Below are 19,789 nucleotides of genomic sequence, written 5' to 3' on the forward strand. Positions count from 1 at the left end.
TACTTTATAAAATATTTTTATCCATTCTTCACTTACAATATTTTTATTTATTAGTCCCAACCTCCTGTTCTCTTATTATTTTCAGCAAAATATGTGAATCTAAGTTTGTTAATTGAGGATGAGAGATAAATACACAAAAACAATTAAATATATCACAAAATTATGAAAATATTTTTTTTATGAATCAGAGTAATTGATTGTCTAGGTTATTATTAATTCACTTGGTATTACTCGTATTCGTAAATGAATGTAAAATGAGTTAACCCGAAACACAACCTGAACACGACATAAATATAAATGGGTCGACACGACACGACACGAATAAATATATGGGTTGGGTTAGGGTTGAAGAATCTCAACACGCCAACCCGCCAATCCGAAATCTATTAAAACCTGACACGATTGACACCCTTAGGTTCACCCCTACACCGCCACAACATCTAGTCTAACTAATACATGTTATAAATCATTAATTTAAAAAGTGTTCCATTTTAACCTATATTTTTACAGTTTTACCCCATTAGTGTTGTATTTAAATTATTTATTTAAGTTAGAATTTATTTAATGAAAACAACCTCGTAATTATATATTGCATATAATAGGAAAATAATATAAAATTGTGATTTCTAAAAATATATTGTCACCTAGATTTGAGTATAAAGACGGCATAAATTACAAGCTTGGATCATAAAATCTTCTTGTCAAACATATTTCTTTATCTTTAACAGGACTGATAAACTAAAACTTGAATCTATGAGAAAATTCAACATACATTTGAACTGGGTATTCCGGAAGTTTCGATATTGACACATGGATGATTATATTAAATCCATTTGTTCAAATATATATTAATAGTTTATATAACTTAAAAAGTATAAACGTATGATGGATTTGTTACGAATTGTTAATTTAGTTGAATATTTAATGTTTTCAAGTGAATTTAGTTGAATATTTAATGTTTTCAAGTGAGTTACTGAGAAACTTATCACATTTCATGTCATAAACATCTCAATGGATACTTTTAAGCCACAAAGATCATAATGTACGCCTAATGCCTGCAAACTCGACGCTTATTATGAAAATGGTACTTGATGAGCATAAAACCCAGTTTTAAAAGATTATCAAAACTCATACTTACTCGACCCAACTATTGAATAATGCAAACATGACTACCCTCATCACCTATTGGTCACAATCACCTTCTTTGCTGCTGCCTCCCATTTGTCATCACCAACATTGAAGAGGTAGGTCCCAGCAGAGCCCAGTTGGACCCGCGGGACTCACCTTGAAGAGAGACATTTGCGCAGAAACCAACTGGATCCGCAGGACCCACCATGCTCAGAGACGTGACGTCCTTACGCGCAGTACGCAAGCTGTTCCCGCAGGAAATGCCTCCCAATGGTGAAGTACTCCGCCTGTTCCCGCAGCTGCGGATACAAGCCATCAGGGAAGGCCACCCGCGCAGCAAGGCTACACGCACAAGGCACTTAGCTCTCAATAATTCAGTAGTCACCTGAAGGAATGAGCAAAGCCGGGAACAATCCCGCACAAAGGCGGGAGGGGGAATTCTCCCGCCCAAATGAGCCAGTCCGTACGATACTGGAGGAGCTTTTGTACTGTACCTGACGAGGTATGGGCAAAAGATCTGACCAGAGATACGACAGCTCATTGACAACAGTATGGCGAGCAGCATGCTCTTGTACTGTATGTCACTATTAGCCGCTGCCTACTCACCAACTCCTGTCATACCACGTGCATAGCCTGCAGTTGGTGGAAAAGGAATAGTACACAGCAGGCCTGGTCACTGTCAGCCGCTGCCTACCCACCAACTACCAGCAAGGCACGTGCGTAGGCCACAGTTGGTAGAACAGGAATACTATTCAGCCGGCTACACCTTCTTGGAAACCTACCTTCGGCTATAAATACCCCAAATGGTATGATCATATCATCTTATCTTGTATCTTATATCTTATACCTGATATCTGCTCTAGCAATCTCTTAATATACACTTATATTCAAGAGCAATCTAGTCTGATTCTCACGCCGGAGGGTGGTCACAAGGAGGTACCCCCCCTTCTCAGTGACGAGCTCACGGTGTCTGTTTTGCAGGTTATCAGAAGAACCATCTTTGCCGGATCTAACCCCTCGTGGGAAACATCTATTTAACCCCCAGATTATCTGTAATCTGCCCGGGGTCACTTAGTGTTTCTTCATTGGCGCCATCCGTGCATAAAGCTAGAACTTAATCTTTTTCAGTTTTCTCAAAACTTCTGGAAAGATGGTTAAAGAAACTCCGGTAACCACAACCCCAGCTACTGGGGGGAATACCGGTGACTACACAGTTTTTACGAACACTACCCCAGTTACCCAAGCTGGGGCAAGTGCAGTAAATAATCGCTCACTGGGATTCACCGATACCCAGTTAGAGAGACAACGAACGAGGCTCCCTCGCCAAACACTCGATGAAGTTAAAGCGTGGGCGGAAGCACGTCAAAAAGAATTCCAAGCTGAGTTGGATGAACGCTTACGTTTACTCCAACAGGCTAATGAATTCATAGAGTACTTTGACGATAATTCGGAGGAATCCGATAGTGATGCAAACCCTCGTCATAGGGCGAAAGGGAAGCGTAAGGAAACGGACTCCCAACCGAGAAGGCGTTTTGGAGAAACCTTCAAACCAAAAAACGCGGGTGGAAACCCACGTGACTTCTCCAAAACATTTACACCAACTGCTGCAAAGGCGGGAACGTCCAAATTTGCAAGGGACATTGCGGAAGCAATCGTCCCGAAAAGTGCCAAACAGATGTCCAACATCGGCACTTACGATGGTATATCTGATCCAGACGATCATTTGAACAGGTTCATAGCGGGGGCAACCGTCAGTAGTTGGACGGAACCTACGTGGTGTTACATGTTCCAAATGACGCTTGTTGGGGCAGCTAGAGCGTGGTTCGATCGTCTACCGGTCCACCACATCTACGATTGGGAAGACTTCCAGCAGAAGTTTTGCCAACACTTCAGCCAACAAAGAAAGTATACCGAAGAGCAATGGACAATCCTCAATTGCATTCGAGAGGAAGATGAATCTTTGCCAGACTTCATCACTCGCTTCAACTCAAAGAAGCTAAGTCTGGGTAATATTAGCGAAGATCTTGTTCGTGCTGCCTTCATCCAGGGCGCGAACGACCCAGAGCTCATCCGCACCTTAACAGGTAGAGATGGCATGCCATCCACATGGGATGCCATCATGACAGCAGCTAAACGCTTTGCGGAAACGGAAAAGCAACTGGGTAGAGATCTTCCCCAGAGCACAAATCTCTACACCCAGAAAACAAGAGAAGACAACATCCTTACCGCCCGACTAAACAAAAAGCGGAAGCTAGGCATTTGGCAGTCAAGGGTAAACTTTGACACCTCATCCGGCTTGCAACATCGGTTAGGCGGAAGGGATAACGTACAGTCGAACCAGAACTCCAGATGGACGCCACTCACCAAAAGCGTCACCGAGATATTCGCCACTGAGGAGCTCCCATGGCCAAAGGCTCCAATAATCCGACATCGTCACAATGCTGATCGGAGCAAATACTGTGACTATCACAGGACAAAAGGCCACAACACTGAAGAATGCACAGACGTGAAGGACATCGTCGAAGCATTCGTTAGAGATGGACGCTCGTGCACCCCGTGGCGTAACGAACGCTGAGCAGGCCGATGCGTGTAGAACCCCAGCTGGGGAAAACACAAAATTGCAGCTTCAATGTTGGAGACTACATACTGCGTAAACAACGAGATCCCGAACCAGGTGCATATCGGCTCGATGGCACTCCCATCCCAACAACATGGAAGGGAGCTCAATCACACAGTTTGCATGTAGATCAATTCCAAACTTGTAAAGGCCCAGAGCCACTTCTAATGGAAATGATTCTCCTTAGAACATTGATGCTGATGATCTTACATTTATACTTATGAACTTTCCACACGGATATGCCGGTCTTCACCGCATATATAAGTGTGAAAGAAAGTCGTTGCGTGGGGAAGGCGGCAAAACCCGCATAAACCCAAAAAACGGCAAACCTTCACGTAGGTCAGTTAAAGGTAAAGTTCAGTCATCCCACTAAATGAAAGTGCCGGTCTATCCGCACGAATCATGATAGAGGAAACTGAACACTAACCTATTAACAACCGCGCGTCGAACGGTTAATTTATTCAACACTGATATGCCGGTATTCACCGCATAATTACGTGGAAAGTCGTTGCGTGGGGAAGGCGGCAAAACCCGCATAAACCCAAAAAACGGCAAACCTTCACGCAGGTCAGTCATAGGTAAACTTTGGTCATCCCACTAAATGAAAGTGCCGGTCCTAACCGCACAAATCATGATAGAGGAAACCGAACTAACCTATTGACAACCGCGCGTCGAACGGTTAACTTATTCAAAATACTTAGAAAATTTCTAACAGAAGGATGAAGAAAACCTCCACGCAGGTAAGATGTAGGCAAAGTTTAGCCATCCTACTAAGTGCAAGTGACGGTCTTACCCGCACAATCACGAACGAGGAAGCAAAACTTCAACCTAGTATCTACCACGTTCAAAGGTTAACTTATTCTAAACACTTAGAAAATTTCAAAGGAAAAGATGAGGAAAACTTCCACGCAGGTCAGGTATAGGTAAAGTTTAGCCATCCTACTAAGTGCAAGTGACGGTCTTATCCGCACAATCATGAAAGAGGACGAAAAACTTTAACTTATTATCTACCACGTTGATAAGTTAACTTATCTAAGTACTAAAGAAATTGCTAAGTTAATTCAGAATATGCGTGAAATAAACAAGGCAAGGAATTAGCAAATAATCTTTATTCCATCGAAATTCAAATATTACAGATTGCTGGGTACATACCCGCATACAAAAGAAGCTATACAAAAATAAAAATCTACTCTAATGGTGGAAAGGGATCTTCAGGATCAAGCTTCAGGACCACTTCCACTTGGACCCGCACCATCAGTAGAGCGTGGCGGTTCAAGGAAAGCTTTAAGGATAGCTAGCCCATCATCAGCAGCAGCAACTTCGTTCACCTTTTCCACCACCGGATGCGGAAATGCGGCATACTGATTCACTGCTTGGTCATATACAGCTTCAGTATCAACATCATATAAAGGGAAGTTGGAAGGCGGGATGCCTTTCTCAACGAACCCTAGACCAAGCAGGAAGCCGGCCTTTTCCCCATCCTCATGAGAAGCGTTGAGGGCTGCGCTCATGGCATCGTCGTATGATGTGTCCGTGAAGACTCGATGCACAACCTACAAGAAAAAATACAAGTATCAAAACCTTTTCTATTTACAAAGAAAAGCGTAAAGATATAATGAAATTAAACATACCTGAGACAACGCTTCTCGAAGGAGCCATTCCTTGGTAACCAGAGCTTCCTGGAGGGCAGCTTGAGCTTGGTTACGGGCGCGTTCGGCTTCACTTTTGTTGAAGTTGGCAAGCAACACTTCTTTAGCCGCAGCCTTTTCAACGCCCTTTAGCTTCCGCTCAGTGTGGTCAAGCACCCCCCTCTGGTCCAAGATCTCTTGGAGCTTCTTGGCGTCTTCCATCGCCAATGCATCATGAGCCTGTTGGAGCGCCTCTAGTTTGGCTTTAAGTTCCTCATTCTTGAGGCGTAGAGGCTCAGCAACAGCTTCAGCCTTGGTGGCCCTCTCGGTTGCGTTTCGTGACGTTTATTTAGCCAGCCGAAGCTGTTCGTTAACAGCTTGGGCAGCCTTGGAACGGGCCTCGAGCCGGGCCTGAACTTCAACCTCGAGGGCCTTGAAGGCCTTCTCCTTTTCCGCAGCCACTGCGGTAAGCCTCTTGTTCTCCTCCCGGACAGCCCGCGCCTGAGCTACTTCTTGGATGCGAGCTGCTTTTAACTTGTCGTTTTCACGACAAAGCAGCTCGACGCGCGGCTGCATCCGGGCCAGGAGAATCCGCAGCTCATTGGTTAGCCTACCCTCCTGGTAGCTAGCCATTGCTTCCCCCAACGCACCACTGGGAGCTGCGTGACGAGCCCACTCCACGCACTCCACAGGCGTGCGAAGGGTTGTTCCTCGGCGGATGTTCCAGCGTGGAACATACACTTCATTGGAATCCGACACTGCAAAAAACAAAAAGCAGTTAGGAAAAGATGATATATATATAAAAAAAAAAAAAAAAGAACCCTACGCACCTGTAGGGTCGACAACAGGCCGATAGCCGCCAAACCCATCACCTGAACCCAAGGGAAATCCATCCAAGAGGTCAGGCAGATGGGAAGGAGGCAGAGGTTGGCGAGAAGTCCCAAGCATACCTGAAGGATCGGCCGTAGCTGCCGACGTCGGAGGAGGCATAGAGGCCGCCGCGGTAGAAGCCAATGGAGGTGAACTCACCGGAGGTGAACTCACAACCGTGGTCGCCGCTGCGGAAGTACACGCAGAAATAGTCACCGCCGGCTCAGTGAAAGATTCAGTAAATATGGCACTGACAGCCGGCGGAGATGTCATCACAGTTGGAACAGTTAGCTCAACTGGGTGAGCAACTGAACCAACAACTGAAGCAGGCGCAGCCGCCTGGGTCATCGCCTCAGGTAGGTTGACCAAGCCTACCGTCATGGGTCCGGAGGTGCTCCTCCCCGCTCCACCCTGGAATGCGGTAGCATCCACGCCTGCACAAAGAAGATATAAGTATAATAGCGGAAAGATATGAAGTTAAAAAGTAAAGTTAGTACTTACGGGTTTTCTTGAGCCTAAAAGTGCGAACAGGCGGGGACGAACCCGATGGAGCCGGCCTTTTCACGCCGCTTACTGTCGTTGTCCTGGGCTGCTCGGAGGTGACGGTCGTCTCAGCCTCCGGAGCAGTGGTCTTATCACCACTAGGGTTCCCCGCCATCTCCTCGCTTTCGGTCTCTGAATCAGACCGATGCACCGGATCGGCAGTGGATGCAACCTTCGCCTTCCCCTTCCCGCCGGCAGCCTTCTTTTTCCGCACCAACGGAGGACCATCTGCGGATTCCTCATCAGAACACAAGATTAGAGGAATTCCAGCAGAGGTTTCAGCATTGAGGGGTCGAGGGTTGAATAACTCCTTACCTGGCCGCCTGGCGCTCAGGATCTCGTGGCCTGGCGGGTAGACCTCCACAAACCGATCCGCCGTCTGTTCAAGGATGGGCAACTCGTTCTCATCTAGAGCACGAGTACCCATCCGAGCGGGACTATCAGCCTCCCGCGGATGCAGGAGCGACTGCAAGTCATTCCCCTCTGAAATAAAAAAAAAATAAACAGTTAGAAGAAAAACCTATATCAACAAAGAAGACAGAGCATACCGTAAGGGACAGAGTTCAAACCGTATTCGAGGACGATGGGAACCTGTGACGCCTCCTTCCACACCCGGCTCATCCCAAGCATCACCATCCCAGATTCCGCAAAGCGGTATACCGGAGTCTGGACCCGGGAGATCTTGGCGAACCACTCCGCCTCCTGGTAGTTGAGGGCGTGAAGGGCGGGGAGTGCTCTCCCATTCTTAAAGGTCATCGCAAGGGGGACGACGCGAGCGGAGATATAAAAAAACTCACGCTTCCACGACCGAAGACTGCGCTCGGTAGCGCAGATCTTCAACCCCTTGATCCGATTGACCAAGGTGTACCACCCCTGGATGCACCTCCAAGAATAGAAGGTCATCAACCGGTCAACATGGGGCTCCACGCCCAGAATGAGGCACACCCACTCAAAGTGGCGGATCTTGGCGATCGCCATCGGGTGTACCTCCGTCAGATGCACACCGTGCCTCTCCAAGACACGGTATACAAACTTCGTCAATGGGAACCTGAGATTCCCATAAACGAAGAATGCAGCGTACACCCCTATCTTGCCCTTGGGGGCATCGTACACCGTCTGGTGTGGCTCCGGAAACTCAGGCTCGAACGGCTCGAGCATGAACTTCCGGACGACGTACCGATAGAGGTCGGCCGGAAGAGCACACTGGCATTCGCCAGCAGTGCTCTTATCGTCTTTATCAGACGTAGACGTCGGGATCTCGACGTGCACGTCAGATTCTTCGGCAGCAGCTTCAAAATCGTGAGTAGAAGACATGGTTTGGAGGTAAAGAAGAGTGATTTCAGGATAATGTTTGGCATAAAGTATTCGCCGGAAATCGTTTACAAGAGAAGAGTGAAAGTGTGAATTACAAAATACCCTCTCCCCCTTTATATACTCATCGCAATTAATGCGATGAATTTAATGCGGAAGAGAGAGAAATCGCAGGTGCAATGAAACTATGACACGTGGCAATGAGCAAGTTGGCAACAGCTGTTGAAAGGACGCGTGCCATTAATTTCGCGGCCACGCGCCCGAAAAATCGCGCCCACGCGCCTGAAAAAGCGCCTGGAATGACCATATACTGTCACGTCGCCATAACTTCCTGCACGTCCTGACACTGTCAGAAGAAACCGTCGGACGACGTTTCAACAGTTTGGACTGTTCTTATCCTTTCACCAACTCTTCGAATTTCAAAATTTCAAAAACATTCAAAAGTAAGCGGGAAAATACCCCTTACCTTGGCAACCAAGTAACTATAAGACAGGTGCGAGTACAGTGTTAAGGCAAAACCCTTCACATACTTAGCACCTGCAGGGAATTGAAGCCAAGAATACCTCGGCAACCAAGTAACCATAAGACGGGTGCGAGTACAGTGTTAAGGCAAAACCCTTCACATACTTAGCACCCGCAGGGAATTGACGCAAGGAACACCTTGGAAGTAAAGTAACCGTAAGACGAGTGCGGGTACAGTGTCAAGGCAAAACCCTTCACATACCTAGCGCTCCGCAGGAAATTGAAACCAAGAAGGATCTTCTGGGCCATGCTTGCGGAAACGGGAATAACATCCCCGCATAGCGGGAACGTCGAGAACTATATTGTTTGAAGCTCCAAGATGGAATTGGTGGTTTTAACATAATTGATCACTATGTTCAAAACTACCAAAACCTCATGGAGAATCCACAAGTGGGACTCAACGCTCCTGACTTGCGAGGAGGTTACAAACCTACCCGCATCATACCCAAAGATCAAGCAGGAAAGTCGGGAATTTCTGCAAGTGACATTAGGACTTCCGCGGGAAGAATCCCCATGGAAAACCTTAAAACTAAACCCTTTTCAAAAACCCTTTGCTTAAGTCCAAAAGTTCACCTCACTTATTAAACATTCATGAGAAGAACATTGGACTGGGGGGACTTGAAGAGGTAGGTCCCAGCAGAGCCCAGTTGGACCCGCAGGACTCACCTTGAAGAGAGACATCTACGCAGAAACCAACTGGATCCGCAGGACCCACCATGCTCAGAGACGTGACGTCCTTACGCGCAGTACGCAAGCTGTTCCCGCAGGAAATGCCTCCCAATGGTGAAGTACTCCGCCTGTTCCCGCAGCTGCGGATACAAGCCATCAGGGAAGGCCACCCGCGCAGCAAGGCTACACGCACAAGGCACTTAGCTCTCAATAATTCAGTAGTCACCTGAAGGAATGAGCAAAGCCGGGAACAATCCCGCACAAAGGCGGGAGGGGGAATTCTCCCGCCCAAATGAGCCAGTCCGTACGATACTGGAGGAGCTTTTGTACTGTACCTGACGAGGTATGGGCAAAAGATCTGACCAGAGATACGACAGCTCATTGACAACAGTATGGCGAGCAGCATGCTCTTGTACTGTATGTCACTATTAGCCGCTGCCTACTCACCAACTCCTGTCATACCACGTGCATAGCCTGCAGTTGGTGGAAAAGGAATAGTACACAGCAGGCCTGGTCACCGTCAGCCGCTGCCTACCCACCACCTACCAGCATGGCACGTGCGTAGGCCACAGTTGGTAGAACAGGAATACTATTCAGCCGGCTACACCTTCTTGGAAACCTACCTTCGGCTATAAATACCCCAAATGGTATGATCATATCATCTTATCTTGTATCTTATATCTTATACCTGATATCTGCTCTAGCAATCTCTTAATATACACTTATATTCAAGAGCAATCTAGTCTGATTCTTACGCCGGAGGGTGGTCACAAGGAGGTACCCCCCCCCCCTTCTCAGTGACGAGCTCACGGTGTCTGTTTTGCAGGTTATCAGAAGAACCATCTTTGCCGGATCTAACCCCTCGTGGGAAACATTTATTTAACCCCCAGATTATCTGTAATCTGCCCGAGGTCACTTAGTGTTTCTTCAAACATTGTGGTGGTTGCATGTGTCGCATACATGTTGGGATGACAAACGAATTATATGGACAAACCCGAAATATTCAAGACATATTAACCAAACAAAACAACGGAATAACAATAATTCACTTTATTCACTCATCCATTTTATTTCACTATATCAATCTAAAAGCTATGGATTAGTTAGTAACTTAAATATATCTGTGTGCATTGTCTCTTTATTAATTATTAATTAGGATAAAATTTCAGAAATATGTTGGTTCCATTTATATTATTTTAAAGTCAATTTGAATATAATAATAATAATAATAATAATAATAATAATAATAATAATAATAATAATAAAAAGTAAAACATGGAGGCTTATAAAATTCTTCCTACAGTCAAGCAAGCCAGGCCAGCGTCACACGCTACTATAAAAACACCACCAACATCTTCTCCGTCACCAATCGCTTCTCTCTCCGCCGCCGTCGCCGGTTATTACATTAAATACCTACAATACAACATCTCTCTCTACACACCTCAATATATTATAATATATATACATACATACATACATACTTACACATCAACATAATAAGCTGTTACACGTAAAATATATCCATCGGAAAATGCCTCCGAAGAAGTTCATCGTTCAGGTGGAGCCAGCTGTTCCGGCCAAAGACGGACGTCCGTCAATTGGACCGGTTTACCGCAGCGTCTTTGCTAAGGACGGTTTTCCGGCTCCGGTTCCAGGTTTAGAGTCATGCTGGGATATTTTCCGGTCAGTGCTTCTTTACGTCTTTAATTTCATTTTATTAAAAACTGCTTCGTGCTTGAATATGTAATTCTGAATTATGGTGTGGCTGTAACGATTTTAATCATGTTTGACTTTCTTTTTTTAGTTGACTTTGATTCTGCTTATTTGTTGCTATGATCATATTTGGGCCGTTAAATTTAAAAAGTTGATTTAGGCAAATAAATATTTCATAAGTCTACAGGGAAAATTCAATTAGTTACAAATATATTGCAGGCAGTTGATTTTCATAGCTGTAAAGTTATCTAATATAATCATCATCACATGAATCCATGCTATATGCTCTTTGATCTGCCTGGTTATTATTTTATGACTATATGCTAATATTGTTAAACAAATAAACAATTTGATATCTAAGAACACGCGACAAAATCATATTGTTTCTATGTTTTTTCGACCTTTTCCTTTTATTTTCGTGAATCACCTTTTGTTTATAACGCGTCACAAATGCAAAGACAATGATGATAAACTTAAGTTTTGGTTACGCCTTACGTCTAATAAGACCAATTTTGACACGGTTATTTACACTTAAAAGACATTAAAAGCGTTTATGGAGAATAGATTGATTGCCTTTCATTGATAACAATAATCCCTTTATATAGGGAGAGAATACAATGATACCTATCTCTAATGAGGAAACATAATCACCCTATAATTACATAAGATAAATACCAATAATACAAATAATATATCTTCTAAATATATTCTAATAATATCGGCTAAGACTCCCCCGCAGTTTGAACGGGCGTAGGACAGACGTTCAAGCTGGAACGAAAAAACTGAAACAATTGGCGTGACAAGCCCTTGGTGAAAATATCCGCATATTGCAATGGAGAGGGGACATGAAGAACGCGAATATCCCCAACATGAACTTTTTCCCGAACAAAGTGAATGTCAATTTCTATGTGCTTCGTTCGTTGATGTTGAACCGGGTTATCGGACATGTAAACAGCTGAAACGTTGTCGCAGTAGACCACCGTAGCCCGACGGAGCGGGAGATGTAATTCCAGCAACAAGTTGCGTAACCAAGTCGCCTCCGCAACCGCATTAGCAACACCCCTATATTCCGCCTCTGCACTAGAACGTGATATTGTAGGTTGGCGCTTGGAGGACCAAGAGATTAAATTATCCCCAAGGAAAACACAGTACCCACTAGTAGAACGACGGGAGTCTGGACAACCTCCCCAATCAGCATCTGAGTAAGCAACCAAAGAAGTGATGGTAGATTTACGTAATCGAATACCATAGTCAACAGTGCCTTGTAGATACCGCAAGATGCGTTTTAAGAACGCAAAATGGGGATCACGAGGTTCGTGCATAAACAAGCAAAGTTGCTGAACCGCATAAGAAATGTCGGGACGAGTAAACGTCAAATATTGTAAAGCGCCTGCAAGACTTCGATATAAAGTAGGATTAGCAAATAGTAACCCATCCGAAGCACTAAGCTTGGAAGACAAGTCAACAGGGGTGGTACATGGTTTACAAGAAGACATAGATGCACGAGAGAGAATGTCCTTCACATATTGCGATTGATCCAAGAAGAACCCGTCAGATTGTTGTGTGACCCTGATCCCCAAAAAATGAGATAGCGGACCCAAATCGGTCATCGAGAATTCCCGTGATAGCATACGAATGATATCCTGTAGTAGGTCATTGGTCGAGGCAGTTAACACAATATCATCAACATACAAAAGAAGATAGGCGGTTTGAGATCCCCTTGAAAAAATGAACAAAGAATTGTCGCACGTGCTGCTGAGAAAACCTTGCGATACTAAAAATGTGGCAAATCTGGTATACCAAGCCCGAGGCGCCTGTTTAAGTCCATAAAGAGACTTTTTCAACCTGCATACAAAATTAGGATAACGCCGATCCACAAATCCTGGTGGTTGATGCATAAAGACAGTCTCATTTAAGTTGCCATGCAAAAAGGCGTTCTTGACATCTAACTGATGTACTGGCCAAGAACGAGAGATAGCAATAGAGAGAACGGTGCGTATAGTTGCCGGTTTGACCACCGGACTGAAGGTATCGTCACAGTCAAGTCCCGCAGTTTGTGACTTACCATTAGCCACTAGCCGAGCTTTGTAACGCTCAAGGGACCCGTCAGATTTAAACTTATGGCGAAAAAGCCACAGGCACCGGATAACTGGCCGATCGGCCGGTCTAGGGACGAGTTCCCATGTCTCATTAACCTGTAAAGCACTAAACTCAGCCTGCATGGCAGACATCCAATTAGGGTCGGCAAAGGCTTTGGCATAAGAGGTGGGGACCGGGGAGATCGTGGTGGTAACAAAGGTACAGTGGGCTTTGGAGCGGGTGGTCATGGGGTGTGTGTTTGTAGGTTGGAGGGGTACGGTTGTGGTGGCAGGGGACGGCGTGGGGGTGGGGTTTGGATGGGACGGAGCGGTATTGGGCTGTTGTGAAGGTTTAGGACGACGAGCATATGTATATAGGACTGGGGGCTGCGGTGAGGGCTGCTGGGTGGGGCTGCTGTGGGGCTGCTGTGAGGGCTGAGTTTGTGGGTAGGCTGTGGGAGATGCTGGTGGACTGAAAATGAACCCGGATTGTGGGGGCGGGATGTTGTCCCGAGGCTGTGGAGATGGATGTTGGGTATCAGCCGAGTGTTGAGGCTGAGGTGCTGCGGGGGTTAGAAGTACCGTGGACTGGTGTTGTCGTGCTGCCTGTCGAATGACTTCATCATTCAGCATAGCTACAGCCATGTCCCAATCAACTGCTTGAGAGTTGATCAAGGAAGCGGTTGTTTCGAATTCCTTAGAGAGGCCACGAACAAGCTGTAGTACGAGACGATCTTCGGTTATTATCTGGTCTACATCAGCGAGTTGATTGGCAAGATTTTTGAGTTGCTTGCAATAATCATCAACGGAACTGCAAGCGGGAAGAGTGAGGTTAACAAACTGAGTTTCGAGGGCAGCAGCTTTGGCACGCTTGTTACTACGAAAAATCTTTTCGAGTTTCAGCCATGTTTGACGAGCCGAAGCTTCGGTGTCCAATATGCGGTGTAGATACTCATCTGAGACGCAGCTGTAAATCCATTGCGAGACCAGCGCGTCCAACTCTTTCCAGGCCGGGTAAGCAGGATCGGTGACAGCCGGAGGAGGGGTATCATCGAGATGATCGACCACCCTATAAGCAGTCGCATTAAACTTGAATAATTTGATCCAGGCTGAGTAGGTCACCTTATCGCCATCAAGGGTTCGAATTTTGGACTGAATATTGTTTACAGAATATGCAGGATGTAAAGAAGGGTTTGAGTTGGGAAGAATGAGGGGCGTATCTGGTTTAGACATGGCTGCCGAATGCTTTTGTTACAAAACTAGGGTTTTGTTGGAAGAAGAAAAGAGATAGGTATTCAGAACCGAGGCTCTGATACCATAAAAACGTTTATGGAGAATAGATTGATTGCCTTTCATTGATAACAATAATCCCTTTATATAGGGAGAGAATACAATGATACCTATCTCTAATGAGGAAACATAATCACCCTATAATTACATAAGATAAATACCAATAATACAAATAATATATCTTCTAAATATATTCTAATAATATCGGCTAAGAGACATATGATAAATGTAGAAATTTATATTAAGAAGATACATTCATATAGATAACATATGGAATCAAAGTTGAACTCATTCACCGTTTATTTAAAGTATTACTGATCATGTGCTTTTTTAGAATATTTTCTTAACAAAAAATATTGTGGATGTTTTGCTTCATTGATAGTTATAAAGATTGGAATTTGATTTTTATTTGTGTTCCTTTATCTCTGTTATACTGTTGTGACAGCTTCTAAAATGTTTGTTTGGTACCCTTTACAGCCTGGCAGTTGAGAAATACCCGAATAACCCAATGCTTGGTACCCGTGAATTTGTGAATGGAAAGGTATATTGGTTTGACCTTTTAGTCTCCCTTGCTCTATTTGACTTTGTGTTGACCTTTTCTAAAATGTACTCTTGTTAACCTTACAGCATGGAAAATATGTATGGTTGACTTACAAACAAGTATATGACAAGGTGATACGCGTTGGAAATGCTATCCGTGCGTGCGGTGTTGAACCTGTGAGTGATATGCTGATAACATCATTATAGCATTTACATAATCAATTTGCTTATTCATTTTCTTAATTTATAAGGATTCCTGCTTACTGATACTTATTGTTGATGTAGGAAGGACGCTGCGGGATTTATGGTGCCAATTGTGCAGAATGGGTTATGAGCATGGAGGTAATAATTACTGTCATCCCTAAACTATTATTATTATTATTATTATTATTATCACATGTACATTCGGTTCTAGATGTTAGTTATAGTTTATTTTCATGGCTAACAGATTACTGTTTTAACATTCACAATTTAATCCAGGCATGTAATGCACATGGGTTGTACTGTGTACCTTTATACGATACCTTAGGTAAGTGTATTCAATGTTATTACTCTATCTTAATTTGTTTATTAATCTGTGTTATTTAATATATATACTATTTTTGTACATATAGGGGCTGATGCAATAGAATTCGTTATTTGTCACGCTGAGGTTACAATTGCTTTTGCAGAAGAGAAAAAGATCCCTGAGGTAATTTAGTAGGGGTGTAAACGAGACGAGCCCAAGCTCAAGCTCGGCTCGTTTTAATTTAAGAGGGCTCTGGATCTAGCTCGGCTTGTGAGTGGTTTGTCAAGCTCGAACTCAGCTCGTTTATTGTTTATTAATTAATTTATTACTTTATTTATTTAGAATTATTTACAAATATATTTAAATTATAATATTTATATATAATATATATTATTTTAATGTTTTTATCATATGTTTAAAAGGATAGAAAAAGTTTTATAAAAATATATTAAATAAAAAGCTAGTTTAGGCTTGCGAGCTGCCTTGAGCTTGATATGTTAAGCTAGGGCTCGAGCTCGTTTATTAAATGAACCTAAATAAATATTCTAACTCGGGCTCGAGCTTGAGCTGGATTAAGCTCGGCTCGATTTAAGTGTTTAACAAGCCGATCTTGAGTAGCTTACAGGCGGCTAGGCTCGTTTACACCCCTAGGTAATTGATATCACGCTCATATTTAATTTTTATGCATAGAAAATAAAAACTCCTAAAAACTTTTGATTCTGAATTGAATTATTAATAAACTTTTGTTGATTGTTCAGTTGTTAAAAGTAATTCCCAAAGCTGGAGACCATCTGAAAAGTAAGTTACTCATCATGTCTAATTTAGTAAATTCTTAATTCTTAAACATATAGATATATAACATTTTATACATACTAATATTATATGCATTTCTTTCTTGTAGCAATTGTGAGTTTTGGGAAAGTTACTCATGAACAAAGAGAACAAGTTGAAAAGTTTGGTTTGGCAATTCATTCATGGAATGAGTTCTTGTCATTAGTATGTTTTTTTATTATTACCTTCTTTATATTTATCAATATGGAATCTTCTTTTATTTATTCTAATTTATCATTTGCAGGGTGATAAAAACATTGAGTTGCCACTTAAGAAGAAAAGTGATGTATGTACAATAATGTACACTAGTGGAACAACTGGTGATCCGAAGGGTGTTCGGATTTCAAATAACTGCATGGTAACACTTATTGCGGGTGTTAATCGTCTGCTCGATAGTGCAAACGTATCAGTGAGTTCCCACCTGTGATGTGTACATGAATGATGAAAGTATATTATTATTTTCAGGCTGATTTCATACTTATGATTAATATTAACTTTTCAGTTAAATACAAAAGATGTTTATCTTTCGTTTCTACCTCTCGCACATATATTTGATCGGTTGATTGAAGAATGCTTTATTAATCATGGGGCATCTATAGGATTTTGGCGTGGGGTAAGCTGATTATTAAATCTTTTTTTACTTTATAGTAGATGTATAATGTATTATACATTATACATATCATCATTTTGATGATTATTATACGCAGGACGTTAAATTGCTGATTGAAGACATAGCGGAGCTGAAACCTACTATTTTCTGTGCTGTTCCTCGAGTTTTAGATAGAATTTATTCAGGTATTTTGCTGTTAGTCGCATTGTTCCTTTGTATGATATTCATGTTATTGATAATTAATAAGTTTCCTTAATCTATCAGGTTTGCAACAGAAGATTTCCGCTGGCAGTGTTATCAAACGCAAGTTATTTAATCTGGCATATTCACAGTAAGCATTACTATAATATATGAACTAAGATTAAACATCATTTTCTATATTCATTTGTATTTGCATGATGTAACTTGTGCAGCAAGTCACATAATATGAAAGCAGGGAAAGAACATTCAAAGGCATCTCCTTTAAGTGATAAAATCGTCTTTAGTAAGGTGATACATATTTGTTCTTCCGTTTTTTCCCCTGTTCTTTTTATAAGGTGATAATATCATAACTCATTATATCATTTTATTTAATTGCTGCAGGTTAAGCAGGGGCTTGGAGGGAGAGTACGCATTATTCTATCGGGCGGTGCTCCATTAGCTCCACATGTAGAAGCTTACCTGAAAGTTGTTACATGCGCTCATGTTCTTCAAGGATATGGTACACTCGGTCAACTTTGGACACGTTTGACTTATTTGGCATGTTCGTTTCAGTTTTATTAATTTGTTTAAATGCAATGCAGGCTTGACAGAAACCTGTGGTGGATCATTTGTCTCGATGCCAAACGAAATGGATATGTTGGGTACAGTGGGCCCACCAGTCCCTAATTTGGATGCTCGTTTGGTGTCGGTTCCCGAGATGAATTATGATGCACTTTCAAGCAAACCACAGGGAGAAGTATGCATCCGAGGGGACGTTTTGTTTTCAGGGTACCACAATCGCGAGGATCTTACAAAAGAAGTTTTAGTTGATGGATGGTTCCATACAGGTGTGCTTTGATATATTTTGCTCTTAGTACGTAAATATATCTCACTTATTTAAACTTACATATACATGCATATATCATGTTTCAGGTGATATTGGTGAGTGGCAACCGGATGGAAGCATGAAAATTATTGACCGCAAAAAAAACATTTTCAAGCTCTCACAAGGAGAATATGTGGCAGTTGAAAATCTAGAGAATGTTTATGGACTTGTTCCCGACATTGATGCGGTATGCATTTTAGAATTGTGATGCTATCCTAACCAGGCCTAGGCCCAGGAGCAAAAGCGCGGTCTTAAGAAATCTTTGTTCTTCTACTAAAAATTCGGGCCTGGTAGGGCTTTATTTTAAACTAGTAATCTAAAAGCATAAGATAAAGTAGAAAACTGTAACTTTTAGCATAAGTCACAGAATTAGTTAAATTTAACATACAGTATAAAGCATTATTCATAAAATATTTTTTTTAAAAACCTCAATAAATTTTTATGAATAATTGGACCGTTTTTTGGGTTTTAGGCTTTGTGGACCGGGTCAATTTAGGCCTGTAAACAAACCAAACGTCTAATGAACTGTTACCTAACTGTTCAGATGGAAGTTCGCTTATGCTCATTTATGAAACAAAACTTGTCCCGTTCATTCATTTATGTTCGTGAATGTTCAATTTGTTTATGTTAATTCGCTTGCGTACTTTTATGTTCGGTAGTTTACGTTTGTTCAAGTTCATTTATGTTCGTTCATTTAATATTACTTTGAACTTTTTAGGGCCATTACAGTTAGTCTGGTTTTTCTTTAATAACTTTTTAGGCCCAGCATATTGTTTTTCACTGTTACTTTTATTTAGTTGGTGTTAGCTTAATTATATCCGTTCATCGATGTTCGGTTACATTTGTAGTTTCCGTTTGTTTGGTTAGTTAATAGTCACAAATGAACATGAACACGCTCATTTTCTTAACGAACATATTTTTTCTTCATGTTCTGATTATTTGTTTGGTTAAAGTTAAACTCGAGTTGTGCATGCAATATGCCGATATGAAGAAACATTTACTTACTATTTCAGGTATGGGTATACGGGAACAGCTTCGAGTCCTGTCTTGTTGGTGTTGTGAACCCGAATAAACAAGCGATAGAACATTATGCACAATCACATAATATTTCTGGGGATTTTGATTCTTTATGTGAAAACCCCAAGATTAAAGAATACATACTGGGAGAGCTCACTAGAATTGGAAAAGAGAGAAAGGTTATTTTTCTTTTTCGTTTTTAAGACTAGAGTATTATATCAATGGTTCTATATATTTAAGTGTAAACTTGTCTTGCAGTTGAAAAGTTTTGAGCTTGTGAAAGCTGTTCATCTTGACCCGGTCCCTTTCGACATGGAACGTGACCTTTTGACCCCAACATTCAAGAAGAAAAGGCCCCAGATGCTCAAATATTACCAGGTACTATTATTATTATTATCGTTATTATTACTATTACTATTGTTGTATCGGTTTCTGATGAATATATCTCGCCTTTTTGCAGAATGTAATTGATAACATGTACAAAACTATTAACAAAAAGTGAATCGCGACATAGATATGATATCTTCTCCTCTCTGCGTAACTAATGGTTTACTTTCATTTTGTTTTGAATCATATATTATTTTCTCTGCGTGATTGTACATTTCATTTGTTATATGTAATAACATTTTAATGTAAAAAAAAAAATCATGTTTTATGATATTTTTTTTTGTAACTAACATAACTACATGTGTTTATGTGTTTTCTTTTCCTTTTGTAAACATGAGTCAGCAGTTGACTTGTTAATTTAGTTAAACCTACAGATAACAAACTTATAATCACTAATCAGTGTTGGGTACATGGGTTAATGTAAGCTTTGCTATAATCTCAAAAGGCTTCTAATAAGACTA

General features: G+C 42.1%; 1 protein-coding gene across 1 annotated transcript; it reads left to right on the top strand.

Annotated features, from left to right (window-relative positions):
- Positions 1–10,683: 10,683 nt before the first annotated feature.
- LOC143551520 (long chain acyl-CoA synthetase 4-like) lies at positions 10,684–19,568 on the top strand. Its single transcript, XM_077041929.1, has 19 exons — positions 10,684–10,971; positions 14,847–14,910; positions 14,997–15,086; positions 15,195–15,251; positions 15,390–15,438; positions 15,524–15,600; positions 16,176–16,215; positions 16,319–16,413; positions 16,493–16,657; positions 16,751–16,861; positions 16,956–17,043; positions 17,123–17,189; positions 17,272–17,347; positions 17,441–17,558; positions 17,641–17,886; positions 17,972–18,111; positions 18,938–19,120; positions 19,200–19,319; positions 19,402–19,568. Exons 1-19 carry the CDS (start codon positions 10,820–10,822, stop codon positions 19,441–19,443), a joined length of 1,980 nt encoding a protein of 659 aa, XP_076898044.1. The 5' UTR covers positions 10,684–10,819; the 3' UTR covers positions 19,444–19,568.
- Positions 19,569–19,789: the final 221 nt, after the last annotated feature.

This window comes from Bidens hawaiensis, unplaced genomic scaffold (genome assembly GCF_021521415.1).
Source record: "Bidens hawaiensis isolate Kalapana, Puna unplaced genomic scaffold, B.hawaiensis_p1.1 tig00016460_1, whole genome shotgun sequence".
Taxonomy (NCBI): Eukaryota; Viridiplantae; Streptophyta; class Magnoliopsida; order Asterales; family Asteraceae; genus Bidens; species Bidens hawaiensis.

Coding starts and splice junctions, on each gene's coding strand:
- LOC143551520 (XM_077041929.1), top strand. CDS start 10,820: ATGCCTCCGAAGAAGTTCATCGTTCAGGTGGAGCCAGCTGTTCCGGCC. Junction 15,087..15,194: donor GTGCGTGCGGTGTTGAACCT/GTGAGTGATATG, acceptor TTGTTGATGTAG/GAAGGACGCTGCGGGATTTA. Junction 16,216..16,318: donor AGCTGGAGACCATCTGAAAA/GTAAGTTACTCA, acceptor TCTTTCTTGTAG/CAATTGTGAGTTTTGGGAAA.